Raw genomic sequence first — 26,271 nt, forward strand, 5'->3', positions numbered from 1 at the left:
AAAAATATTCTCATTTACAGGGGTTAATTGCAATAATTTTGGGTCATTTGACATACCCCCGAAATCCTACTCAATTTCGAGAAAAAAATTCCAAAATATATGAAATTTGTCGACGAAAAAAAAAAAATTTCAAATCATTCTAAAAAAAATATTCTCATTTGCAGGGGTTAATTGCAATAATTTTGGGTCATTACACATACCCTCAAAATCCTACCCAATTTCGAGAAAAAAATTCCAAAAGATATGAAATTTGTCGAAAAAAAAAAAATTTCAAATCGTTCTAAAAAAAATATTCTCATTTGCAGGGGTTAATTGCAATAATTTTGGGTCATTAGACATACCCCCAAAATCCCACGCATTTTCGAGAAAAAAATTCCAAAAGATATGAAATTTGTCAAAAAAAAAAAAATTTCAAATCGTTCTAAAAAAATTATTATTATCTAGAGGGGTCAATTACAATAATTTTCTCTCAATAGACCTACCCCCTTAATCCCACCCCTTCTCCAGAAAAAAATTCAGTAAACCCAGAACTTTAATAATTAATAACTTTTTAACAAAGCCTCCATCAACAAATTACTATTCTTAATTTTCGTCTTATTTTGGCCCCTAGAATCTTCCATTAAAATTTCCCCCGTGTTAATCCTACTATTACATTAATAACAACACTGAAAGTTAAAAATTTCTCAAAAATAATTAACACAATTAGCTGAAATCAATCAAATTTGAAAGAATTTTCGTTGTTACTTTGTTGCAGCAATCACCATCGGTGTGAGGATCCTGGGCCCAGCGCTAGGCTTCATTCTGGGTTCATTTTGCACGATGATTTATGCAGATTTGTCGACGAATCCGCAAATCACTCCAACGGATCCGAGATGGGTCGGTGCATGGTGGCTTGGTAAATTGAAATCCCATTGAATATATCCACTTACACAACCCCATAACTAAAGAAAAGCCTCCAAGCATAATTACTATTCATTCTCGACCATATTCAGTCGGCTCCTTCCTCTTAATTTCGATATTTTCGCCTCTGTTAATTGAAACAGTCTTAAATCTTTATTGAATTTTTCAATTATAGAATTTTCTTACCAAACGTGTGAGGATTTATTTTATAATCGTCCAAGAAGTACATTAAATGCATATTTATATATTAATGTACTAAAAATATTTATTAATCTGTGGATATTGAATTAATTGTTATTGAATTGTGGATTATATATTTATTCGATGAATTCGTAGATAATTGTGTATAATTTGACTCTTAGTATGTATTAAAAGATTGCAAAATTAATTGATAATTATATGTAATATATAATATATAAAATTCTTGTTGATTAATGTTTTCCAAAATTGATTGAAAAAAATGTAGAAATTTGTTTTGAGCCTTCGAAATTAAAATTGAATTTTAATGAGTGATTTGTGTTCGTTGAATTAATAAATTTAGAATATATTTTCATCTATTTGTATATGTTCTGAGAAATGTACGAGGACAGAGCTGATACCTTATCGATTACTAATTTTGTTGAATTAAAATTTTAGAATTTTAGTATATTTACATTTTTTAAAATTGTATTCAGTTCAATGAATTCTTTGGTTCGTTATGTATTATTGATAGTGTTTTAAAAATATCGTGATTGGAGTTTCTAGAGCATCTAATATATTATGGATAGAAATAGATAAAGTTTCTTTGATATTGGAAAATTCTTTTTGTAGTGATTTTTTAATTTTTTTTTGGTAAACTTGTTCGAATTTTTTAGTGGAATAGTGAATGTTAGTATAGTGTTTAGAGGTTCTTATTCTCACTAATAATTATGGATGATTTATTAAACCTACTAAGTTTAATAAACCTTCTTGATTGAGGCTTCGTTAAAAAGTTATTAAAAAATTAAATTAGAAAATTTCAAATTATTCTGAAAAAATTATTTTCGGTTGCAGGGGTCCATTGCAATCATTTTTGGTCATTAGACATAACTCCGAAATCCTACGCATTTTCGAGAAAAAAATTCCTAAATGAAAATCTAATTTGAGATCAAAGATGGTTCCTTGGAAATTTCAATCGAATCTTTAAAATATCATAACTTTTGAATGGATTGGACGATTTTAATGTTTGAAAAGCCAAACGACGCGTATTTTAGTGGAGAATATATAGAAATTGTAAAAATATCCGAAAAGTTGATTCTTAACCCCGTAAAATAAGAAAAACCCCCAAAATAATGGTCGAATTTTCAAACAGCCATAATCTCTATAATAGTGAATATATTTCAATGAAACTTTTTTCTGAAGTAGAGCCCATGGGGACCTACAAAAAAGTATTACACAACTTTTCTGTAGGATGTCAAACAAAATTATTAAAAATCAAAAACGAATTTTTAAGAAGAACCTAAAGGGGATGGACTGTCTAAATTTCTCGATTAAAAAAAAATGTAAAATCATTCTAAAAAAAATATGATTGGCTACAGGGGTCAATTACAATCATTTATGGTCATTAGACATACCCACGAAATCCTACTCATTCCCTAGAAAAAAATTCGAGAAGGTGGGATATTTTTCGACAAAATTAAAAAATTTCAAATCGATTTAAAAAAAATATTGTCATTTGCAGGGGTCCATTGCAATCATTTTTGGTCATTACACATACCCCCGAAATCCTACGCATTTTCGAGAAAAAAATTCCTAAATGAAAATCTAATTTGAGATCAAAGATGGTTCCTTGGAAATTTCAATCGAATCTTTAAAATATCATAACTTCTGAACGGATTGGACGATTTTAATGTTTGAAAAGCCAAACGACGCGTATTTTAGTGGAGAATATATAGAAATTGTAAAAATATCAGAGAAGTTGTTCTTTGACCCCATAATTTTAGAAAAACCCCCAAAATAATGGTCCAATTTTCAAACAGCCATAATTTCTATAATAGTGAATACATTGAATTGAAATTTTTGGAGGAAGTAGAGTTCATAGGTACCTACAAGAAAGTATTAAACAACTTTTCTGTAGGATGTCAAACAAAATTATTAAAAATCAAAAACGAATTTTTAAGAAGAACTTAAAGGGGATGGACTGTCTAAATTTCTCGACGAAAAAAAAAATTTTAAATTATTCTAAAAAAAATATGATTGCCTACAGGGCTCAATTTCAATCATTTTTGGTGAGGAGTCATATCCCCGAAATCCTACTCATTCCATAGAAAAAAATTCTAGAAAGTATGATATTTTTCCACAAAATTAAAAAATTACAAATCGATTTAAAAAAAATATTGTCATTTGCAGGGGTATATTACAATCACTTTTGGTCATTACACATACCCCCGAAATCCTAAGCATTTTCGAGAAAAAAATTCCTAAATGAAAATCTAATTTGAGACCAAAGATGGTTCCTTGGAAATTTCAATCGAATCTTTAAAATGTCATAACTTCTGAATGGATTGGACGATTTTAATGTTTAAAAAAGCAATCTACGCGTATTTTAATAAAGAATATGTAGAAATTCTAAAAATATCCGAAAAGTTGATTCTTGACCCCGCAAAATGGGAAAAACCCCCAAAATAATGGTCCAATTTTCAAACAGCCATAATTTCTATAATAGTGAATATATTTCAATGAAACTTTTTTCTGAAGTAAAGCTCATGCATATCTATAAAAAAGTATTAGACAACTTTTCTGTAGGATGTCAAACAAAGTTACTAAAAATGAAAAACTAATTTTTAAGAAGAATTTAAAGGGGATGGACTGTCTAAATTTCTCGACGAAAAAAAAAATGTAAAATCATTCTAAAAAAAATATGATTGGCTACAGGGGTCAATTTCAATAATTTATGGTCATTAGACATACCCCGAAAATCGTAACCACTTTCTAGAAAAAAATTCGAGAAAGTGTGATATTTTTCCACAAAATTAAAAAATTTCAAATCGATTTAAAAAAAAATATTGTCATTTGCAGGGGTCTATTACAATCATTTTTGGTCATTAGACATACCCCCAAAATCCTACTCATTTCTTAGAAAAAAATTCAGAACCGACAAAACTTTAAACATTTAATAACTTTTTAACGAAGCCTCAATCAACAAATTAATATTCTCAACTTTCTTCCTATTTTGGCCCCCAGAATCTCCCATTAAATCCCCCAGGGATGCCCACTACCCTATACAAAGATTTTCCCATTTCCAAAAAATAACATTTCAAAAAAATATTCCAATTTATTCTCCATTTCCAACTCTTTTCACTAATAAACAAAAATCCTATTCTGTAAAATTCACTCCCATATTAACGGTTAAAAGAAAATGAAAATAGAATATAAATTCTTTTTAAATAAAATAATTGGAGCATCGATTTATAGAGACGTTCCTCTTAATTCGTTGAATCGACGTCGTTGGACGCCATATTAACGCTCACCGAGCGTTTTCAAACGGCCATAACTTCTAGAATAGTGAATATATTGAATTGAAATTTTTGGAGGAAGTAGAGTTCATCGATACCTACAAGAAAGTATTAAACAACTTTTCTGTAGGATGACAAACAAAATTACTAAAAATCAAAAACGAATTTTTAAGAAGAACTTAAAGGGGATGGACTGTCTAAATTTCTCGATTAAAAAAAAAATGTAAAATCATTCTAAAAAAAATATGATTGGCTACAGGGGTCAATTTCAATCATTTTTGGTGAGGAGTCGTATCCCCGAAATCCTACTCATTCCCTAGAAAAAAATTCTAGAAAGTATGATATTTTTCCACAAAATTAAAAAATTTCGAATCGTTCTAAAAAAATTACTGTCATTTGCAGGGGTCTATTACAATCATTTTTGGTCATTACACATACCCCCGAAATCCTACGCATTCTCGAGAAAAAAATTCAAAACAGTCGAAACTTTAAACATTTAATAACTTTTTAACGAAGCCTCAATCAACAAATTAATATTCTCAACTTTCTTCCTATTTTGGCCCCCAGAATCTCCCATTAAATCCCCCAGGGGTGCCCACTACCCTATACAAAGATTTTCCCATTTTCAAAAAATATTCCAATTTACCACAATTTATTCTCCATTTCCAACTCTTTTCACTAATAAACTAAAATCGCATTCTGAAAAACTCACTCCCATATTAACGGTTAAAAGAAAATGAAAACAGAATATAAATCCTTTTTAAATAAAATAATTGTAGCATCGATTTATAGAGACGTTCCTCTTAATTCGTTGGATCGACGTCGTTGGACGCCATATTAACGCTCACCGAGCAACTCACCAGAGAAACAGAGAAAAAGGAAGGTGGAATTCGGTGTTTCAGGTTTGGTGCTAATATCCGCCATGCTGGTGCTGGTCAGCTTGGGAATGTTCGCGTTCCCGACGAGGCTGCCTGCGAGCAGAACGCCGCCGAAACGGCCGGACGCCAGAAAGCCTAGTCTCAGAGGTAAGCGCTGATTTATCGCGGCGACGCGAATTGTTCGTCAGGGAGGCTGGTGTTTAAGCTGGGGCCATCGGATCAGAGGCGGTTTAATTTGATTTTATGGCTTCCCGCGAGCCCGTGAAATTGCCCGGGGAAGATTCGACGAGAAAGATAAAAGTATCATCGATCGTTCCAGAGCCCTCTAAACAAGACTGAGGGGGTCCAACGCGCCCTCGAACCAAATTTTACACACCATGGATCGACAGAGCATTACGAAGAAATATTCTCTGCCAAATTTCAACCCTCCAGCTTGTTCGGGAGGGTAGTTATAGGGGAAAATCGGATTGGCGAGTTTTGTGCCGATTTTCAGTATTTCATCGAGCTGGAAAATTGTGAAAAAAATGTGGGGCATTGTGGATATCGAGATACGTGTTTGAGAATTTTTTTGGATTTTTTGAATCGAAATCTTGGGGGTGAAAAATTAAAATCGCAAAAAAACACAGAAAAATACCGATTTCTTATCGAAGCTTTCAAGACACTAGATTTGTATAATTACTGTAAATACGTATTGTCATTGGTTATGTTCCTGAATTTTTTCAGATTTTTCGATTCGAAATCCTGGGGGTGAAAAATTAAAATTGCAAAAAAAAACCGAAAAATACCGATTTCCTGTCGAAGCTTTAAAGACACTAGATTTGTATAATTACTGTAAATGTGTATTGTTATTGAGTATGTTCTTGAATTTTTTCAGATTTTTCGATTCGAAATCCTGGGGGTGAAAAATTAAAATCGCAAAAAAACACAGAATAATACCGATTTCTTATCGAAGCTTTCGAGACACTAAATTTATATAATTATTGTAAATGTGTATTGTTATGGGGTATGTTCCTGAATTTTTTCAGATTTTTCCATTCGAAATCCTGGGGGTGAAAAATTGAAAACTCTAAAAAAAGCAGAAAAATACCGATTTCTTATCGAAGCTTTCGAGACACTAAATTTATATAATTATTGTAAATGCGTATTATCATTGCTTATGTCCCTGAATTTTTTCAGATTTTTCGATTCAAAATCCTGGGGGTGAAAAATTAAAATCGCGAAAAAAAGCAGAAAAATACCGATTTCATATGGAAGCTTTCGAGACACTGGATTTATATAATTACTGTAAATGCGTATTGTCATTGGTTATGTTCCTGAATTTTTTCAGATTTTTCGATTCGAAATCCTGGGGGTGAAAAATTGAAAACTCTAAAAAAAGCAGAAAAATACCGATTTCGTATGGAAGCATTCGAGACACTAGATTTGTATAATTACTGTAAATGTGTATTGTTATTGGGTATGTCCTTGAATTTTTTCAGATTTTTCGATTCGAAACCCTGGGGGTGAAAAATTAAAAACGCGAAAAAAAGCAGAAAAATACCGATTTCGTGTGGAAGCTTTCGAGACACTAGATTTATATAATTATTGTAAATGTGTATTGTTATTGGGTATGACCTTGAATTTTTTCAGATTTTTCGATTCGAAATCCTGGGGGTGAAAAATTAAAATCGCAAAAAAAAGCAGAAAACTACCGATTTCGTATGGAAGCTTTCGAGACACTAGATTTGTATAATTACTGTAAATGTGTATTGTTATTGGGTATGTCCCTGAATTTTTTCAGATTTTTCGATTCGAAATTCTGGGGGTGAAAAATTAAAATCGCAAAAAAACACAGAAAAATACCGATTTCTTATCGAAGCTTTCAAGACACTAGATTTGTATAATTACTGTAAATACGTATTGTCATTGGTTATGTTCCTGAATTTTTTCAGATTTTTCGATTCGAAATCCTGGGGGTGAAAAATTAAAATCGCGAGAAAAAGCAGAAATATACCGATTTCCTATGGAAGCTTTCGAGACACTAGATTTATATAATTACTGTAAATGTGTATTGCCATTGGTTATGTCCCTGAAGTTTTTCAGATTTTTCGATTCGAAATCCTGGGGGTGAAAAATTAAAATCGCAAAAAAAAGCAGAAAAATACCGATTTCATATGCAAGCTTTCGAGACACTAGATTTATATAATTACTGTAAATGTGTATTGTTATTGGGTATGTCCCTGAATTTTTTCAGATTTTTCGATTCGAAATCCTGGGGGTGAAAAATTAAAAACGTTAAAAAACGCTGAAAAATACCGATTTCGTATGGAAGCTTTCGAGACACTAGATTTGTATAATTATTGTAAATGTGTATTGTTATTGGGTATGTCTCTGAATTTTTTCAGATTTTTCGGTTCCAAATCCGGGGGGTGAAAAAGTAAAATCGCGAAAAAAAGCGGAAAAATACCGATTTCGTGTCGAAGCTTTCGAGACACTAAATTTATATAATTATTATAAATGTGTATTATCATTGCTTATGTCTCTGAATTTTTTCAGATTTTTCGATTCGAAATCCTGGGGGTGAAAAATTAAAATCGCAAAAAAAAGCAGAAAAATTCCGATTTCGTATCGAAGCTTTCGAGACACTAAATTTGTATAATTACTGTAAATGCGTATTGTTATTGGGTATGTCCCTGAATTTTTTCAGATTTTTCGGTTCGAAATCCTGGGGGTGAAAAATTAAAAACGCAGAAAAATACGGATTTCGTGAAAATGGTTCAATTTTCAAACAGCCATAACTCCTACAATTTTAAATATATTTAAATGAAACTTTTTTCTGAAGTAGAGCCCATACGTACCTACAAAAAAGTATTAAACAATTTTTCTGTAGAACGTCAAACAAAATTACTAAAAATCAAAAACGAATTGTAAAGAAAAATCGACAGAGGGTAATCCCCTTTTTCATCGAAAAAAAAAAATGTCAAATCGTTCCGAAAAAAATATGGTTAGGTGTGGGGGTCAATTGCAATCATTTTTGGTGAATAGACATACCCCCAAATTCCTAACCATTTTCGAGAAAAAAATTCAAAACAGTCAGAACTTTAAACGCTAATAACTTTTTAACGAAGCCTCCATCAACAAATTAATATTCTTTCTTTTCGACTTATTTTGGGCTCTAGAATCCCCCATTAAAATTCCCCCCTATAAACTACCCTCCTGACCAAGATAGAGGGTTGAAATTTATCACAAAATATTTGTTTATAGCTCACAATGGTCCAAAATCGACATTTTACTTAAAAAATTATATATTTTTGCTCTGGCATTGAATGTGATAATAATTGTCCCCTTTCCTTACTATTTTTATCTATTCCAAGTAAAAAAGAATTCCATTTTAATAATCACTCGATTATCTATTCCAATGATACAGAATTCTATTTAAATAATTTTTCAATTACCATTTATCAATTGTAGATAATTAAATCAGAATGTATTCGAGCGAGAAATTGTTGCAAAAATTAGGAAATGGGAGCGTGAGTTGATTTGTTGTTAATTTCGATGTCCACGTTGGGGGACTAAGAGTGTTGTGGATGGGGACGAAAGGACGGGCCAATGGGATGATCTCTGAAGCGTGAACCGTGCAGTCAAGGTCAATGGCGGATTTCGGCTGGCAGTCGGCGTGTCTGCGCGCTCGATCGTGCGAGCACGCGGCCCAACGCGCTTTCTGAAACACGAGCGAGCCGTTTTCTGGGAACCCCTCGAGACACGGCGACCCTTCGCGGTGTTTATCGTTGCCTCGCTTCGACCTTGACAGCTCCCATCGAACGAGCAACCGTTGACGAATGGAAAACCCCACCAAAACAGAGACTTCACAAACGAAAAATAAACAAACGTTGGTTCGAGGACCTCACACGATTCTTTCGATTTTGTGGGCGAGATTTATTATTTTTGGGGATGTTTTTAATCTTGGATGAGGGACCCAACACAGGGGGAATTAAGCAACTTAAAAATTGGTATTGTTATATAGCAAACTACTAAATGGAGACTTCACAAACGAAAAATAAACAAACGTTGGTTCGAGGACCCCACGCGATTCTTTCGATTTTGTTTTGGATTTTGTGGGCGTGATTTATTATTTTTGGGGATGTTTTTAATCTTGGATGAGGCACCAAACACAGGGGAAATTAAGCAACTTAAAAATTGGTATTGTTATATAGCAAACTACTAAATGGAGACTTCACAAACGAAAAATAAACAAACGTTGGTTCGAGGACCCCACACGATTCTTTCGATTTTATCTTGGATTTTGTGGGCGTGATTTATTATTTTTGGGGATGTTTTTAATCTTGGATGGGGGACCCAACACAGGGGAAATTAAGCAACTTAAAAATTGGTATTGTTATATAGTAAACTACTAAATGGAGACTTCACAAACGAAAAATAAACAAACGTTGGTTCGGGGACCTCACACGATTCTTTCGATTTTGTTTTGGATTTTGTGGGCGTGATTTATTATTTTTGGGGATGTTTTTAATCTTGGATGAGGGACCCAACACAGGGGAAATTAAGCAACTTAAAAATTGGTATTGTTATATAGTAAACTACTAAATGGAGACTTCACAAACGAAAAATAAACAAACGTTGGTTCGAGGACCTCACACGATTCTTTCGATTTTGTTTTGGATTTTGTGGGCGTGATTTATTATTTTTGGGGATGTTTTTAATCTTGAATGGGCGACCAAACACAGGGGAAATTAAGCAACTTAAAAATTGGTATTGTTATATAGTAAACTACTAAATGGAGACTTCACAAACGAAAAATAAACGAACGTTGGTTCGAGGACCCCACACGATTCTTTCGATTTTGTTTTGGATTTTGTGGGCGTGATTTATTATTTTTGGGGATGTTTTTAATCTTGGATGGGGGACCAAACACAGGGGAAATTGAGCAATTTAAAAATTGGTATTGTTATATAGTAAACTACTAAATGAAGACTTCACAAACGAAAAATAAACAAACGTTGGTTCGAGGACCCCACACGATTCTTTCGATTTTGTTTTGGATTTTGTGGGCGTGATTTATTATTTTTGGGGATGTTTTTAATCTTGGATGAGGGACCCAACACAGGGGAAATTAAGCAACTTAAAAATTGGTATTGTTATATAGCAAACTACTAAATGGAGACTTCACAAACGAAAAATAAACGAACGTTGGTTCGAGGACCCCACACGATTCTTTCGATTTTGTTTTGGATTTTGTGGGCGTGATTTATCATTTTTGGGGATGTTTTTAATCTTGGATGGGGGACCCAACACAGGGGGAATTAAGCAACTTAAAAATTGGTATTGTTATATAGTAAACTACTAAATGGAGACTTCACAAACGAAAAATAAACAAACGTTGGTTCGAGGACCCCACACGATTCTTTCGATTTTGTTTTGGATTTTGTGGGCGTGATTTATTATTTTTGGGGATGTTTTTAATCTTGGATGAAGGACCAAACACAGGGGAAATTAAGCAACTTAAAAATTGGTATTGTTATATAGTAAACTACTAAATGGAGACTTCACAAACGAAAAATAAACGAACGTTGGTTCGAGGACCCCACACGATTCTTTCGATTTTGTTTTGGATTTTGTGGGCGTGATTTATTATTTTTGGGGATGTTTTTAATCTTGGATGGGGGACCCAACACAGGGGAAATTAAGCAACTTAAAAATTGGTATTGTTATTAAATTTGTGAGGTTTGGTATTCTGAAATTGACTAGAATTTGTAATTTGATGGGAAATATAATTTATTAAAATGGAATATTTAGTCTGTGAATTGACAATACTATGAAGAAGACTATGAAAGAATAAAACAATCAGAAAATTATTGGCACACATAGTATATTCTACGAAAAAGAATTTAATCATTTTGATATTCTTTTCTTTTATTTATTATTGTTTAGTATAAGGTAATAGTAAAGGTAGCTCATTGAAACTTTTTTCTAAAGTAGAGCCCATGGGGATCTACAAAAAAGTATTAAACAACTTTTCTGTAGAATGTCAAATGAAATTACTAAAAATAAAAAACTAATTTTTAAGAAAAATCGACAGAGGGTAGTCCCCTTTTTCAGGGGAAAAAAAATTTTGAATCGTTCTAAAAAAAATACTTTCGGTTGCAAGGGGCGATTATAATCATTTTTGGTCAATAGGTATACCCCCGAAATCCTAACCATTTTTGAGAAAAAAATTCCTAAATCTAATTTCTGCCCGAATTTTCATGGGAATCTTTAAAAGACCATAACTTCTGATTGGATTGGGCGATTTTAATGTTCGAAAAGCCAAACGACGCGTATTTTAGTGTAGAATCTGTAGAAATTTTAAAAATATTCAAAAAGTCGATGCTTGACACCGCAAAATTAGAAAAACCCAATAAAAATGGTCCAATTTTTGAACAGCCATAACTCCTACAATAGTGAATATATTTCAATGAAACTTTTTTCTGAAGTAGAGCCCATGGGGACCTACGAAAAAGTATTAGATAATTTTTCTGTAGAGTGTCAAATAATATTATCAAAAATGAAAAACTAATTTTTAAGAAGAACTTAAAGGGGATGGACTGTTTAAATTTCTCGACGAAAAAAAAAATGTAAAATCATTCTAAAAAAAATATGATTGACTTCAGGGATCAATTACAATCATTTTTGGTGAAGAGTCATATCCCCGAAATCCTACTCATTTCCTAGATAAAAATTCTAGAAAGTATTGAAATTTTTCGACGAAAAAAAAAATTTCAAATCATTCTAAAAAAAATATGATTGGCTACAGAGGTCAATTATAATCATTTTTGGTCATTAGACATACTCCGAAAATCGTAACCACTTTCTAGAAAAAAATTCGAGAAAATGTCAAATTTTTCCACAAAATTAAAAAATTTCGAATCGTTCTAAAAAAAATACTATCGGCTGTAGGGGTTGATTATGATCATTTTTGGTCAGTAGGCATACCTTCGAAATCCTAACCATTTTCGAGAAAAAAATTCCTAAATCTAATTCCTGCCCGAATTTTCATGCGAATCTTTGAAACACCATAACTTCTGAACGGATTGGACGATTTTAATGTTCGAAAAGCCAAACGACGCGTATTTTAGTGTAGAATATATAGAAATTTTAAAAATATTCAAAAAGTCGATGCTTGACACCGCAAAATTAGAAAAACCCAATAAAAATGGTCCAATTTTCAAACAGCCATAACTCCTACAATAGTGAATATATTTGAATGAAACTTTTTTCTGAAGTAGAGCCCATGGGGACCTACGAAAAAGTATTAGACAATTTTTCTGTAGGGCGTCAAATAAAATTATCAAAAATGAAAAACTAATTTTTAAGAAGAACTTAAAGGGGATGGACTGTTTAAATTTCTCGGCGACAAAAAAACTTTCAAATCGAACTAAAAAAATTACATTTAGTTACAGAGGTCAATTACAATCATTTTTGGTTACTAAACATATCCTCGAAATCCTAACCATTTTTGAGAAAAAAATTCTAGAAGGTGTGAAATTTTTCAAGAAAATTAAAAAATTTTAAATCGTTCTAAAAAAATTATTTTTGCTTGCGGGGACCAATTATAATAATTTATGGTCAATAGACATACCCGCGAAATCCTACCCAGTTTCGAGAAAAAAATTCAGGAATGTGGATAAATATTTCGACAAAATTAAAAATTTTCAAATTGTTTTAAAAAAATTATACGTAGTTAGAGGGGTCAATTACAAGTATTTTTGGTCATTACACATACCCTCGAAATCCCAACCATTTTCGAGAAAAAAAATTCCATATTTTTATTTGTTATAAACAAATTATATTTTGTTAAATTTTTCAACACCATATTATTCTACATGAGAAACCATTAACCTCGCCCATTAACAATTTCCTCGTATATCTTTCCCTTTTCGAGATAGCTCGATCCAAAACTTCAAGGGGTGGTTTCACCCCTCAAACTCGAGCTACCTTAGCTAAAAAAAAACACGTGTCAACTATTTTTGGCTGCTCCATAAGTCTACAAAGTTTCACCAAAATAGCCAGCAAATCTAAAATAAAAAAAATTCAATAATCAATAAATCGAAATTGCAAAATAGATTAAAAAAAGAATAAAAAGATCGTAAAATCAATATTAAAAAGGCTTTCCAAATTGACACAAAACAAAAAAAAAATATCCAACTAAACATGAATATTCACATACTCAAAAATAAATAATTATTTCAAAGTGTGTCAATAATTTAATAATAACAATTAATGCACAGAATAGTTTCCATAATTATAATAATAATATTCCTTATTTGTTTAATTCACAGTCAAAAAATATTTTCCAGAAGCAAAAAAAGTAATTTTTTATTGCAAATATTGTGTTTACTTTTGAAGTGGTGAGTAGTTTGGGACGTGTGGGTGTGCAACGCGTAGTTGTGGATTTCTGGTGGGTTACGTCGCTGGTGTTATGTCGGGCGAGGTGCACGAGATAGCTGAGATAAGTCTCCCCGCGAGGAGCAGAGAGGAACACGGCCGTATATGCACGGAGAAATGCACGTGCGCGTGCCTACAAAGCGCTATGCACTGCGCATGACCGTGAACTTGCCCCACCTAGCGCACCACTCGGTCAGTCATCATTATTAACGCACACAGGGGCCACCGTCCGCGCACACACCTGCCACACTCCTACACTCGCCACGACCACACGTCGAAGTCCACCAACAATTCGACTGAAACACTTTTGGGAAATAGAAATCCACTACAATATAATTAAACGCGTCAAAAACTACGATAACGAGCGAATTTAGGTATTAGTTATTTGTTAACAATCAGTATTGGATTTTCTACTCCTTTTCGAAACACTCAGCCATCTTTTTTGGATTTTTTTTCGTTTATATGTAGGATTTCGACCACGAAATTTGAATGGGAGATTCTAGGGGCCAAAATAAGACGAAAATGAAGAATACTATTTTCTCGATAGAGGCTTCGTTGAGAAGATATTAGCGTTCAAAGTTGAGCTTGTACCGCAGCGCCACTGAGCGGAGCTGGGGACTACTATCGTGCGCGCGCAGCTGCTTGGCGCTCCACCAGACGCAACTGCTAATAACTTTTGAACGAAGCCTCTATCGAGAAAATTTTATTCTTGATTTTCGTCTCATTTTGGCCTCTAGAATCTTCTATTAAAATTTCAATTTATTCTGTAAACTAACTTTGGAGGAATTTTGATATCTATTCCGTAATTGAAGCTTTGGTATGTCGACTAAAATATTGTCGTCGAAGTTCGTGAATCTTAGTTTCTGTGGCAAGTTCGTTTGAGAATTGATCTTTTGTGGGTTAAATCTGGAGACTGCGCTTTAGTAAACTTGGAAACCTGTTCTCATCGCGAGCTGTTAGTCTAAAAACCGCGAAACATCGTGGAATTATTGGCGCCATCAATTCTGTACCGTGGACGCACGCGATTCGCGTATTACTAGACAAATCGCACGACCAGACTCTCGAGACATCGAACATGTGAAGATTTCACTTCAAAATTGCTTAGAAAAATTAAAAAAAACACCCTTAACCCCCACTTGCAGCCAAATATGAAGCTTACAGAGCAGTGGTGCTCAACTGGAAATCTTTTTATTTACATTTGATCGAAAAATTTAAAAACCCTTAACCCCCATCTGCAACCAAATGTGAAACTTTTAATTTTTAAGAAAAATCGATGGGGGATAGGTGCTTAAATTTCTCGTTGAAAAAAAAAATTTCAAATCATTCTAAAAAAAATATGATTGGCTACAGGGGTCAATTACAATCATTTATGGTCATTAGACATACCCTCGAAATCGTATCCACTTTCTACAAAAAAATTCGAGAAAGTATGATATTTTTCCACAAAATTAAAAAATTTCAAATCGATTTAAAAAAAATATTGTCATTTGCAGGGGTCTATTACAATCATTTGTAGTCATTACACAAACTCCCGAAATCCAACGCATTTTCGAGAAAAAAATTCCTAAATGAAAATCTAATTTGAGACCAAAATGGTTCCTTGGAAATTTTAATCAAATCTTTAAAATATCATAACTTCTGAATGGATTGGACGATTTTAATGTTTAAGAAAGCAATCTACGCGTATTTTAATAAAGAATATGTAGAAATTCTAAAAATATCCGAAAAGTTGATTCTTGACCCCGTAAAATAAGAAAAACCCCCAAAATAATGGTCCAATTTTCAAACAGCCATAATCTCTATAATAGTGAATATATTTTAATGAAACTTTTTTCTGAAATAGAGCTCATAGGTACCTACAAAAAAGTATTAGACAACTTTTCTGTAGGATGTCAAACAAAATTACTAAAAATCAAAAACGAATTTTGAAGAAGAACTTACAGGGGATGGACTGTCTAAATTTCTCGTTGAAAAAAAAAATTTCAAATCATTCTAAAAAAAATATGATTGGCTACAGGGATCAATTACAATCATTTATGGTCATTAGACATATCCCCGAAATCGTATCCACTTTCGAGAAAAAAATTCACGAAGGTGGACAAATTTGTGGACAAAATTAAAAAATTTCGAATCGTTTTAAAAAAATTATTTTTAGCTAGGGGGGGCAATTACTATCATGTTTGGTCATTAGACGTACCCTCGAAATCCTGCCCACTTTCGAGAAAAAAATTCAGGAATATGGATAAATTTTTCGAGAAAATTAAAATATTTCAAATCGTTCTGGAAAAATTATTTTTATCTAGGGGAGTCAATTACAATCATTTTTGGTCATTAGACATACCCTTCAAATCCTACCCATTTTCGAGAAAAAAATTCAGGAAAATGGATAAATTTTTCGACAAAATTAAAAAATTTCAAATCATTTTGAAAAAAATACTGTTAGCTGTGGGCGTCAATTGCAATAATTTTTGGTCATTAGACACACCCCCGAAATCCTGCGCATTTTCGAGAAAAAAATTCAGTTGTGTCGAAACTTTAAACATTAATAACTTTTTAACGAAGCCTCCATCAACAAATTGATATTCTTGATTTTCGTCTTATTTTGGCCTCTAGAATCCCCCATTAAAATTTTGTATACAGTAATACAGTCACAAATATGAAATGAAACTAGTGTCACGTGTTGTTTACAGGTCATTGACCTTTCAATATCAATAGTAAACAAACCTCTCAAAGCTGACACAAACTATCACAAACCCAGCACTCTTTCGAAGCTTTCAACACAGAAAACCTGTGAATAACACAACATAATATAAATTAAACAATTCCAACAAGAAATATAATTACTTAAACAATATTTAAGCAATATTTAACAATTTTTAATGATAATTCGTGCCCCAAAGAAGCTTCAAGTCTGCAAAGCAAACCTTCATTCAAGCTCGATACTTCGAAAGTAATTTCGATAAACAAAATTGACGCAAGAGAACAGTTCTTCTCATCGATCTTTTCGAAAAATCGTCGAGAAAATGGCGGACGGGACCATCAATATCAATAGTAAACAAACCTCTCAAAACTGACACAAACTATCACAAACCCAGCACTCTTTCGAAGCTTTCAACACAGAAAACCTGTGAATAACACAACATAATATAAATTAAACAATTCCAACAAAAAATATAATTACTTGAACAATATTTAAGCAATATTTAACAATTTTTAATGATAATTCGTGCCCCAAAGAAGCTTCAAGTCTGCAAAGCAGACCTTCAAGCTCGATACTTCGAAAGTAATTTCGATAAACAAAATTGACGCAAGAGAACAGTTCTTCTCATCGATCTTTTCGAAATATCGTCGAGAAAATGGCGGACGGGACCTCCAATATCAATAGTAAACAAACCTCTCAAAGCTGACACAAACTATCACAAACCCAGCACTCTTTCGAAGCTTTCAACACAGAAAACCTGTGAATAACACAACATAATATAAATTAAACAATTCTAACAAAAAATATAATTACTTAAACAATATTTAAGCAATATTTAACAATTTTTAATGATAATTCGTGCCCCCAAAGAAGCTTCAAGTCTGCAAAGCAAACCTTCAAGCTCGATACTTCGAAAGTAATTTCGATAAACAAAATTGACGCGAGAGAACAGTTCTTCTCATCGATCTTTTCGAAAAATCGTCGAGAAAATGGCGGACGGGACCTCCAATATCAATAGTAAACAAACCCCTCAAAGCTGACACAAACTATCACAAACCCAGCACTCTTTCGAAGCTTTCAACACAGAAAACCTGTGAATAACACAACATAATATAAATTAAACAATTCCAACAAAAAACATAATTACTTGAACAATATTTAAGCAGTATTTAACAATTTTTAATGATAATTCGTGCCCCAAAGAAGCTTCAAGTCTGCAAAGCAAACCTTCATTCAAGCTCGATATTTCGAATGTAATTTCGGGAAAATGGCGGACTTTTATGGCGTCAGCGCTGGCGGCCATGCAAGCATCTACTCCCCCCCCCCCCCCCAGTGCCCCCATAACCTCGATCGACCTCTGGAATCCGCAAAATAGTTACTTAAACACCCCCTGATTTTATTTGGTGTTGATTTCATTGAGATTCCGCGCGTGAGTCGCCATTGTGGACGCTGCAGCTCCTCTCTGACTGTTGCAGACTTCCCTAAAGCGGTGAAGAGGCTGTTGAAGAACGACATTCTTATGTTCCGGACGGCCAGCAGCGTGCTGCACATCCTACCGATCGCCGGCCTCTACACCTTCCTGCCAAAGTACCTCGAGAGCCAATTTCGCTTGCCAGCTCATCATGCGAACATGATCTCAGGTAATTTTCGCAAATAGACGTGCAGGAGGCGCCCTTGGACCCCTGTTGGACGCCATTACCTCCGTCCAACGGGGGGACTCTGAGGTTTAATTTATTAATTAAACTGGTCTACGATCTTTTAACAAATTTCGTATTTCAGGGATACATTTCTCATCGTTTTTGGCAATAAATATTGAGATATGGAACTGAATTTTACTTGAGGTTTAATTTATAGGATATTTAAGAGTCTATGATTTTTTAACAAAATTTGCTATTTTAGGGATAGATTTCTCATCGTTTTTGGCAATGAATATTGAGATTGTAAGGGAACTGAATTTTATTTGAGGTTTAATTTGTACGATATTTGAGAGTCTATGATTTTTTAACAAATTTGCTATTTTAGGGATAGATTTCTCATCGTTTTTGGCAATGAATATTGAGATTGTAAGGGAACTGAATTTTATTTGAGGTTTTATTTATACGATATTTAAGTGATTTTTTAACAAATTTGCTATTTTAGGGATAGATTTCTCATCGTTTTTGGGAATAAATATTGAGATATGAAACTGAATTTTATTTGAGGTTTAATTTATAGGATATTTGAGAGTCTATGATTTTTTAACAAATTTGCTATTTTAGGGATAGATTTGTCATTGTTTTTGGCAATGAATATTGAGATTGTAAAGGAATTGAATTTTATTTGAGGTTTTATTTATACGATATTTAAGTGATTTTTTAACAAATTTGCTATTTTTGGGATAGATTTGTAATTGTTTTTGGCAATGAATATTATGAGATATGGAACTGAATTTTATTTGAGGTTTAATTTATAGGATATTTGAGAGTCTATGATTTTTTAACAAATTTGCAATTTTACTGATAAAATTATAATTGTTTTGATAATGAAAATTGAGATTCTAAGGGAACTGAATTTTATTTGAGGTTTAATTTGTACGATATTTGAGAGTCTATGATTTTTTAACAAATTTGCTATTTTAGGGATAGATTTTTCATCGTTTTTGGCAATGAATATTGAGATTGTAAAAGAATTGAATTTTATTTGAGGTTTAATTTGTACGATATTTGAGAGTCTATGATTTTTTAACAAATTTGCAATTTTACTGATAAAATTATAATTGTTTTGATAATGAAAATTGAGATTGTAAGGGAACTGAATTTTATTTGAGGTTTAATTTATTAATTAAACTGGTCTACGATCTTTTAACAAATTTCGTATTTCAGGGATACATTTCTCATCGTTTTTTGCAATAAATATTATATTAATTTGTACGATATTTGAGAGTCTAAGATCTTTTAACAAATTTTATTTTATTATTTTACTATTTTACTGATAGACTTGTAATTGTTTTGATAATGAATATTGAGATTGTAAGGGAACTGAATTTTATTTGAGGTTTAATTTATAGGATATTTGAGAGTCTATGATTTTTTAACAAATTTGCTATTTTAGGGATACATTTCTCATCGTTTTTGGCAATGAATATTGAGATTGTAAAAGAATTGAATTTTATTTGAGGTTTAATTTGTACGATATTTGAGAGTCTATGATTTTTTAACAAATTTGCAATTTTACTGATAAAATTATAATTGTTTTGATAATGAAAATTGAGATTGTAAGGGAACTGAATTTTATTTGAGGTTTAATTTATTAATTAAACTGGTCTACGATCTTTTAACAAATTTCGTATTTCAGGGATACATTTCTCATCGTTTTTGGCAATAAATATTATATTAATTTGTACGATACTTGAGAGTCTAAGATCTTTTAACAATTTTTATTTTATTATTTTACTATTTTTCTGATAGACTTGCAATTGTTTTGATAATGAAAATTGAGATTGTAAGGGAACTGAATTTTATTTGAGGTTTTATTTATACGATATTTAAGTGATTTTTTAACAAATTTGCTATTTTAGGGATAGATTTTTAATTGTTTTTGGCAATGAATATTGAGATATGGAACTGAATTTTATTTGAGGTTTAATTTGTACGATATTTGAGAGTCTATGATTTTTTAACAAATTTGCAATTTTACTGATAAAATTATAATTGTTTTGATAATGAAAATTGAGATTCTAAGGGAACTGAATTTTATTTGAGGTTTAATTTGTACGATATTTGAGAATCTATGATTTTTTAACAAATTTGCAATTTTACTGATAAAATTATAATTGTTTTGATAATGAATATTGAGATTGTAATGGAACTGAATCTTCTGCATTTATGTGAATTTTATGGGGGATTCTAGAGGCCAAAATAAGACGAAAATGAAGAATACTAATTTGTTGATGGAGGCTTCGTTAAAAAGTTATTAAATATTTAAAGTTTTTTTGGTTTTGAATTTTTTCCTCAAAACTGCGTAGGATTTCGGGGGTATATGTAATGACCAAAAATGATTGCAATTAACCCCTGCAAATGAGAATATTTTTTTTAGAACGATTTGAAATTTTTTTTTTTGCATCGAAAAATTTCATATCTTTTTGAATTTTTTTCTCGAAATTGGGTAGGATTTTGAGGGTATGTGTAATGACCCAAAATTATTGCAATTAACCCCTGCAAATGAGAATATTTTTTTTAGAACGATTTGAAATTTTTTTTTTTGCATCGAAAAATTTCATATCTTTTCGAATTTTTTTCTCGAAACTGCGTAGGATTTCGGGGGTATATGTAATGACCAAAAATTATTGCAATTAACCCCTGCAAATGAGAATATTTTTTTTAGAACGATTTGAAATTTTCTTTTTCCGTGGAAAAATTTCATATCTTTTCGAATTTTTTTCTCGAAAGTGAGTAGGATTTCGAGGGTATGAATAATGACCAAAATTGACTCTAATTGACCTCTGCAATAGATGATAATTTTTTTTTAACGATTTGAAATTTTTTTTTTCCTCGAAAAATTTAGACACCTACCCCCTGTCGATTTTCCTTAAGAATTCGTTTTTGATTTTTAATAATTTTGTCTTACGTCCTACGGAAATCTTGTTTAGTACTTTTTTATAGGTATCCATGAGCTCTACTTCTATGCTAAATTTGAATGAAATACATTCAGTATTATAAAAGTTATGGGCGTTTGAAGATTAGGTCATTTTTATGTGGTTTTTCTCATTTTGCGGGGTCAAGAATCAACTTTTCGAATATTTTTACAATTTCTACATATTCTCCATCAAAATACGCGTAGTTTGCTTTTTTAAACATTAAAATCGTCCAATCCGTTCAGAAGTTATGATGTTTTAAAGATTCGATTGAAATTTCTGGGGAACCATTTTGGGTCTCAAATTAGATTTTCCTTTAGGAATTTTTTTCTCGAAAATGCGTACGATTTCGGGGGTATGTGTAATGACCAAGAGTGATTATAATTGACCCTTGCAACTGGAAATATTTTTTTTAGAACGATTTGAAAGTTTCTTTTTCGCCGAGAAATTTAGACAGTCCATCCCCTTTAAGTTATTCTTAAAAATTCGTTTTTGATTTTTAATAATTTCGCTTGACGTTCTACAGAAAAGTTGTTCAATACTTTTTTATAGGCACCCATGAGCTTTACTTCAGAAAAAAGTTTCATTGAAATATATTCACTATTATAGAAATTATGGCTGTTTGAAAATTATAAGACTTTTATAGGGTTTTTCTTATTTTACGGGGTTAAGAATCAACTTTTCGGATATTTTTACAATTTCTATATATTCTCCGTTAAAATACGCGTCGTTTGCCTTTTCAAACATTAAAATCGTCCAATCCGTTCAGAAGTTATGATGTTTTAAAGATTCGATTGATATTTCCAAGGAACCATCTTTGGTCTCAAATTAGATTTTCATTTAGGAATTTTTTTCTCAAAAATGCGTAGGATTTCGAGGTTATGTCTAATAACCAAAAATAATTATAATTGGCCCCTCTAGCTAAGAGTAATTTTTCTAAAACGATTTGAAAAATTCCATTTTCACCGAAAAAATTAGGCTCCTTTTCGAATTTTTTTCTCGAAAATGCGCAAGATTTCGTTAGTATCTCTATTCACCAAAAATGATTGTAATTGCCCCCCACAGCTAGCAATATTTTTTTCAAAACGATTTGAAACACTTGAAATTTCAGGGGAATCATTCATTCACGATCAGACATTATATTTTCACTAACGAATTTTTTTCTCGAAATTGGCTAGGATTTGGGTGATATGACTCTCCACCAAAAATGATCATAATCAACCCCTGCAACCGAAAATAATTTTTCCAGAACGATTTAAAATTTTTCAATTTAATTTTTTTCTAACTTTTTAACGAAGCCTCCAGTCAATAAATTGATATTCTCGATTTTCGTCTTATTTTGGCCCCCAGAATCTCCCATTAAAATCTGCAAAGGGGGGCTGCTCGAAATGCATTCGTTCTGGTGTTTGTTCCAGGTGTCGGTGGTATTTTAGTAATGGGTCTGGGTATTATAATTAGCGGAGTGTTTATCCTGAGGGCGAAGCCTAACGCCAGGTTTGTCGCAGCCTGGATCGCCTTCACAGCGGTTGTTTACGCGATTGGCATGACCGTGCTGATGTTCATCGGCTGCCCGATGGACGATTTCGCTGGTCTCGTCTCGCATTCCAACGGGTGAGACACTAATTAGAAAAACTAACAAAAATAATCAAATGTGTTGAAACAAGCTCTTCACAGAATCTTCATTAAATCTTCATTAATTTTTTCGAAACATATTTCCTTGGAAAAAACCTATTTTGCAACCTTTCTGAGAAAAATTTTAACAGGGGATTCTAGAGACCAAAATAAGTCGAAAATCAAGAATAACAATTTGTCGATTGAGGCTTCGTTAAGGAGTTATTAACGTTTAAAGTTCCGTCTGTAGAGCTGTGAGGCTACTAGCGCGCCAGTGGGCAGAGTTGGGAACTACTATCGTGCGCGCGCAGCTGCTTGGCGCTCTACGATGCTCAACTGTTAATAACTTCTAAACGAAGCCTCAATCGACAAAATGTTATTCTTGATTTTCGACTTATTTTGGTCTCCAGAATCTCCCATTAAAATTTCGTCAGCCCCGTATGATATGTACTGTACGAATATGCAGAATGAAGATGATTAAAAAAATAATAAAAGTATTTATAATGAGAGAGAATATTTACATAATTTGTTGGATTTAATGGCTGATATTTCTGCAGATTATCCAGTTTCGAACCGACGTGCGAGGCTACCTGCGACTGCGATCGGAACAAGTTCAGTCCAATTTGCGGTGCTGATGGCAAAACCTATTTTTCCGCGTGTCATGCGGGCTGTTCGAATTACACTGTGGTCGATGGCAAGGTATCTTTGGTGAGTATGGTTGGGATTAATCAGTTCATGGAGGCTTTGTTAAAAAATTATTAAAGTTCCACCCTTTCTTGAATTTTTTTCTCGAAAATGCGCAAGATTTCGGGGGTATGTCTAATGACCAAAAATTATTGTAATCGACCCCTCTAGCTAAGAATATTTTTTTCAGAACGATTTGAAATTTTTTAATTTTCTCGAAAAATTTATCCACGTTCTTGAATTTTTTTCTAGAAAATGCGCAAGATTTCGGGGGTATGTCTAATGACCAAAAATTATTGTAATTGACCCCTCTAGCTAAGAATATTTTTTTCAGAACGATTTGAAATTTTTTAATTTTCTCGAAAAATTTATCCACGTTCTTGAATTTTTTTCTAGAAAATGCGCAAGATTTCGGGGGTATGTCTAATGACCAAAAATTATTGTAATTGACCCCTCTAGCTAAGAATATTTTTTTCAGAATGATTTGAAATTTTTTAATTTTCTCGAAAAATTTATCCACGTTCTTGAATTTTTTTCTAGAAAATGCGCAAGATTTCGGGGGTATGTCTAATGACCAAAAATTATTGTAATCGACCCCTCTAGCTAAGAATATTTTTTTCAGAATGATTTGAAATTTTTTAATTTTCTCGAAAAATTTAACCACGTTCTTGAATTTTTTTCTAGAAAATGCGCAAGATTTCGGGGGTATGTCTAATGACCAAAAATTATTGTAATTGACCCCTCTAGTTAAGAATATTTTTTTCAGAACGATTTGAAATTTTTTAATTTTCTCGAAAAATTTATCCACGTTCTTGAATTTTTTTCTAGAAAATGCGCAAGATTTCGGGGGTATGTCTAATGACCAAAAATTATTGTAATTGACCCCTCTAGCTAAGAATATTTTTTTCAGAACGATTTGAAATTTTTTAGTTTTTTCGAAAAATTTATCCACGTTCTTGAATTTTTTTCTAGAAAATGCGCAAGATTTCGAGGGTGTGTCTAATGACCAAAAATTATTGTAATCGACCCCTCTAGCTAAGAATATTTTTTTCAGAACGATTTGAAATTTTTTAAATTTGTCGAAAAATTTATCCACTTTCCTGAATTTTTTTCGCGAAAATGGGTAGAATTTTGAAATTATGTCTAATAACTAAAAATGATTGTAATTGCCCACTGTAACTAAATATAATTTTTTTAGTATGATTTCAAATTTTTTAAGTTCGTCGAATAATTAGGGCACTTATCCCCCTGTCGATTTTTCTTAAAAATTCGTTTTTCATTTTTAATAAATTTGGTTGGCGCTGTATGAAAAAGTTGTTTAGTACTTTTTTGTAGGTATTCATGAGCTCTATTTCAGAAAAAAGTTTCATTCAAATATGTTCACTAGTGTAGGAGTTATGATCGTTTGAAAATTGGACCATTTATATGGAGTTTTTCTAATTTTGCAGTGTCAAGCTTCAACTTTTTGAATATTTTTACAATTTCTACATATTCTCCACTAAAATACGCGTTGTTTGCCTTTTTAAACGTTAAAATCCTTCAATCCGTTCAGAAGTTATGATTTTTTAAAGATTCGAATGAAATTTTGGAGTGACATTTCAGGCCTGAAATTATACTTTCGGAAAAGAATTTTTTTCTCGAAAATGCGTAGGATTTCGAGGGTACGTCTGTTGACCAAAAATACTTGCAATTGACCCCTCCAACTAAATATAATTTTTTTAGTATGATTTGAAAGTTTTCAATTTCGTCTGAAAAATTTCATTACCTTCTCGAATTTTTTTCTCAAAAATGGTTAGGATTTCGACGTTATGTCTAATGACCAAAAATACTTGTAATTGACCCCTCCAACTAAATATAATTTTTTTAGTATGATTTGAAATTTTTTAATTTCGTCTAAAAATTTCATTACCTTCTCGAATTTTTTTCTCAAAAATGGTTAGGATTTCGACGTTATGTCTAATGACCAAAAATGATTCTAATTGCCCCCTCCAACTAAATATAATTTTTCCAAATCGATTCGAAACACTTGAAATTTCAGGGGAATCATTCATTCACAATCAGACATTACATTTTCCTTAACGAATTTTTTTCTCGAAAATGGTTAATATTTCATGGATACATGTAATGACCAAAAATACTCGCAATCAACCCCTGCAACCGAAAATATTTTTTCCCAGAACGATTTCAAATTTATTAATTCAATTACATCCCACTATCGATGCTCTCAAACAATTCAAAACATACTTCAGACACAAAATAAATTTCCAAATAAAACCCAACGATAATTGAGCACTCGTTCACATTGTAACACAAGCTCTGACCACGTAGGCTCCGCTCTGCAGTGTTTCTATTCGCGATTAATTATTCGAAGACAGTTTTTTCTGTCCCCTTGCGTCAACGCGTCCAATCTAATCGAATAACTTCGTCCTCTGTTGATTGCATTCTCCGATTGTGCGGAGTGACGTCATCGCGGGGGCCGTAGGGCGAGGGGGGGTGAGGATATTGATACGTACAGCGGATTGGAACAGATACGGTCGTAATTGTCGGCGACAGTGGCATGCAACTAGGCCAGAAATGTTCCGCTGTTCTGCCATTTATGGGTGAAATCGCGTTATTCGCGTGGACAATATTTCATTGATTGCGCAACCCAGCCAGTCGTTTCGCAATTCGACGTGGGAGCATTTCATTTCCAGTTTCGATTTTCTGCTCGCGCAATTAGACCAAATAAACGCGTTTAGGTCTGAAATTAGGCGGATGACCTGTGCAAAGCGATTCAGGCATTTTAATATTCTATTTTTCAAGTTATTGTATGCATCAGAGCGTTGTTTTCTTTTTAATTTTAGGTGAAAACATTGTCACGTGGGTTATGTGGATTTTTAGTTTGACAATTTCGAGTTAAATTAGGTTATACTCTTCGTTGGAATGCAACGAGTAACTGTGCAAAATTTCATTCGAATTGGATGAAGATTACACGAGTTGTAAGGCAATCAC

At 32.5% G+C, this 26,271-nt stretch overlaps 1 protein-coding gene across 2 annotated transcripts in view; it reads left to right on the forward strand.

The window, feature by feature from the left end:
• Oatp74d (Organic anion transporting polypeptide 74D) overlaps positions 1 to 26,271 on the forward strand; it is a 139,322-nt gene that overhangs the window by 104,054 nt on the left and 8,997 nt on the right. For both annotated transcript variants that reach the window (XM_076779734.1, XM_076779735.1), the window contains 5 exons: positions 755 to 895; positions 5,276 to 5,398; positions 17,849 to 18,013; positions 22,401 to 22,596; positions 23,154 to 23,304. In XM_076779734.1, the coding sequence (XP_076635849.1) occupies positions 755 to 895; positions 5,276 to 5,398; positions 17,849 to 18,013; positions 22,401 to 22,596; positions 23,154 to 23,304 (776 nt within the window). The remainder of the gene's footprint in view (positions 1 to 754; positions 896 to 5,275; positions 5,399 to 17,848; positions 18,014 to 22,400; positions 22,597 to 23,153; positions 23,305 to 26,271) is intronic.

Source organism: Colletes latitarsis, chromosome 12 (genome assembly GCF_051014445.1).
Source record: "Colletes latitarsis isolate SP2378_abdomen chromosome 12, iyColLati1, whole genome shotgun sequence".
NCBI lineage: Eukaryota > Metazoa > Arthropoda > Insecta > Hymenoptera > Colletidae > Colletes > Colletes latitarsis.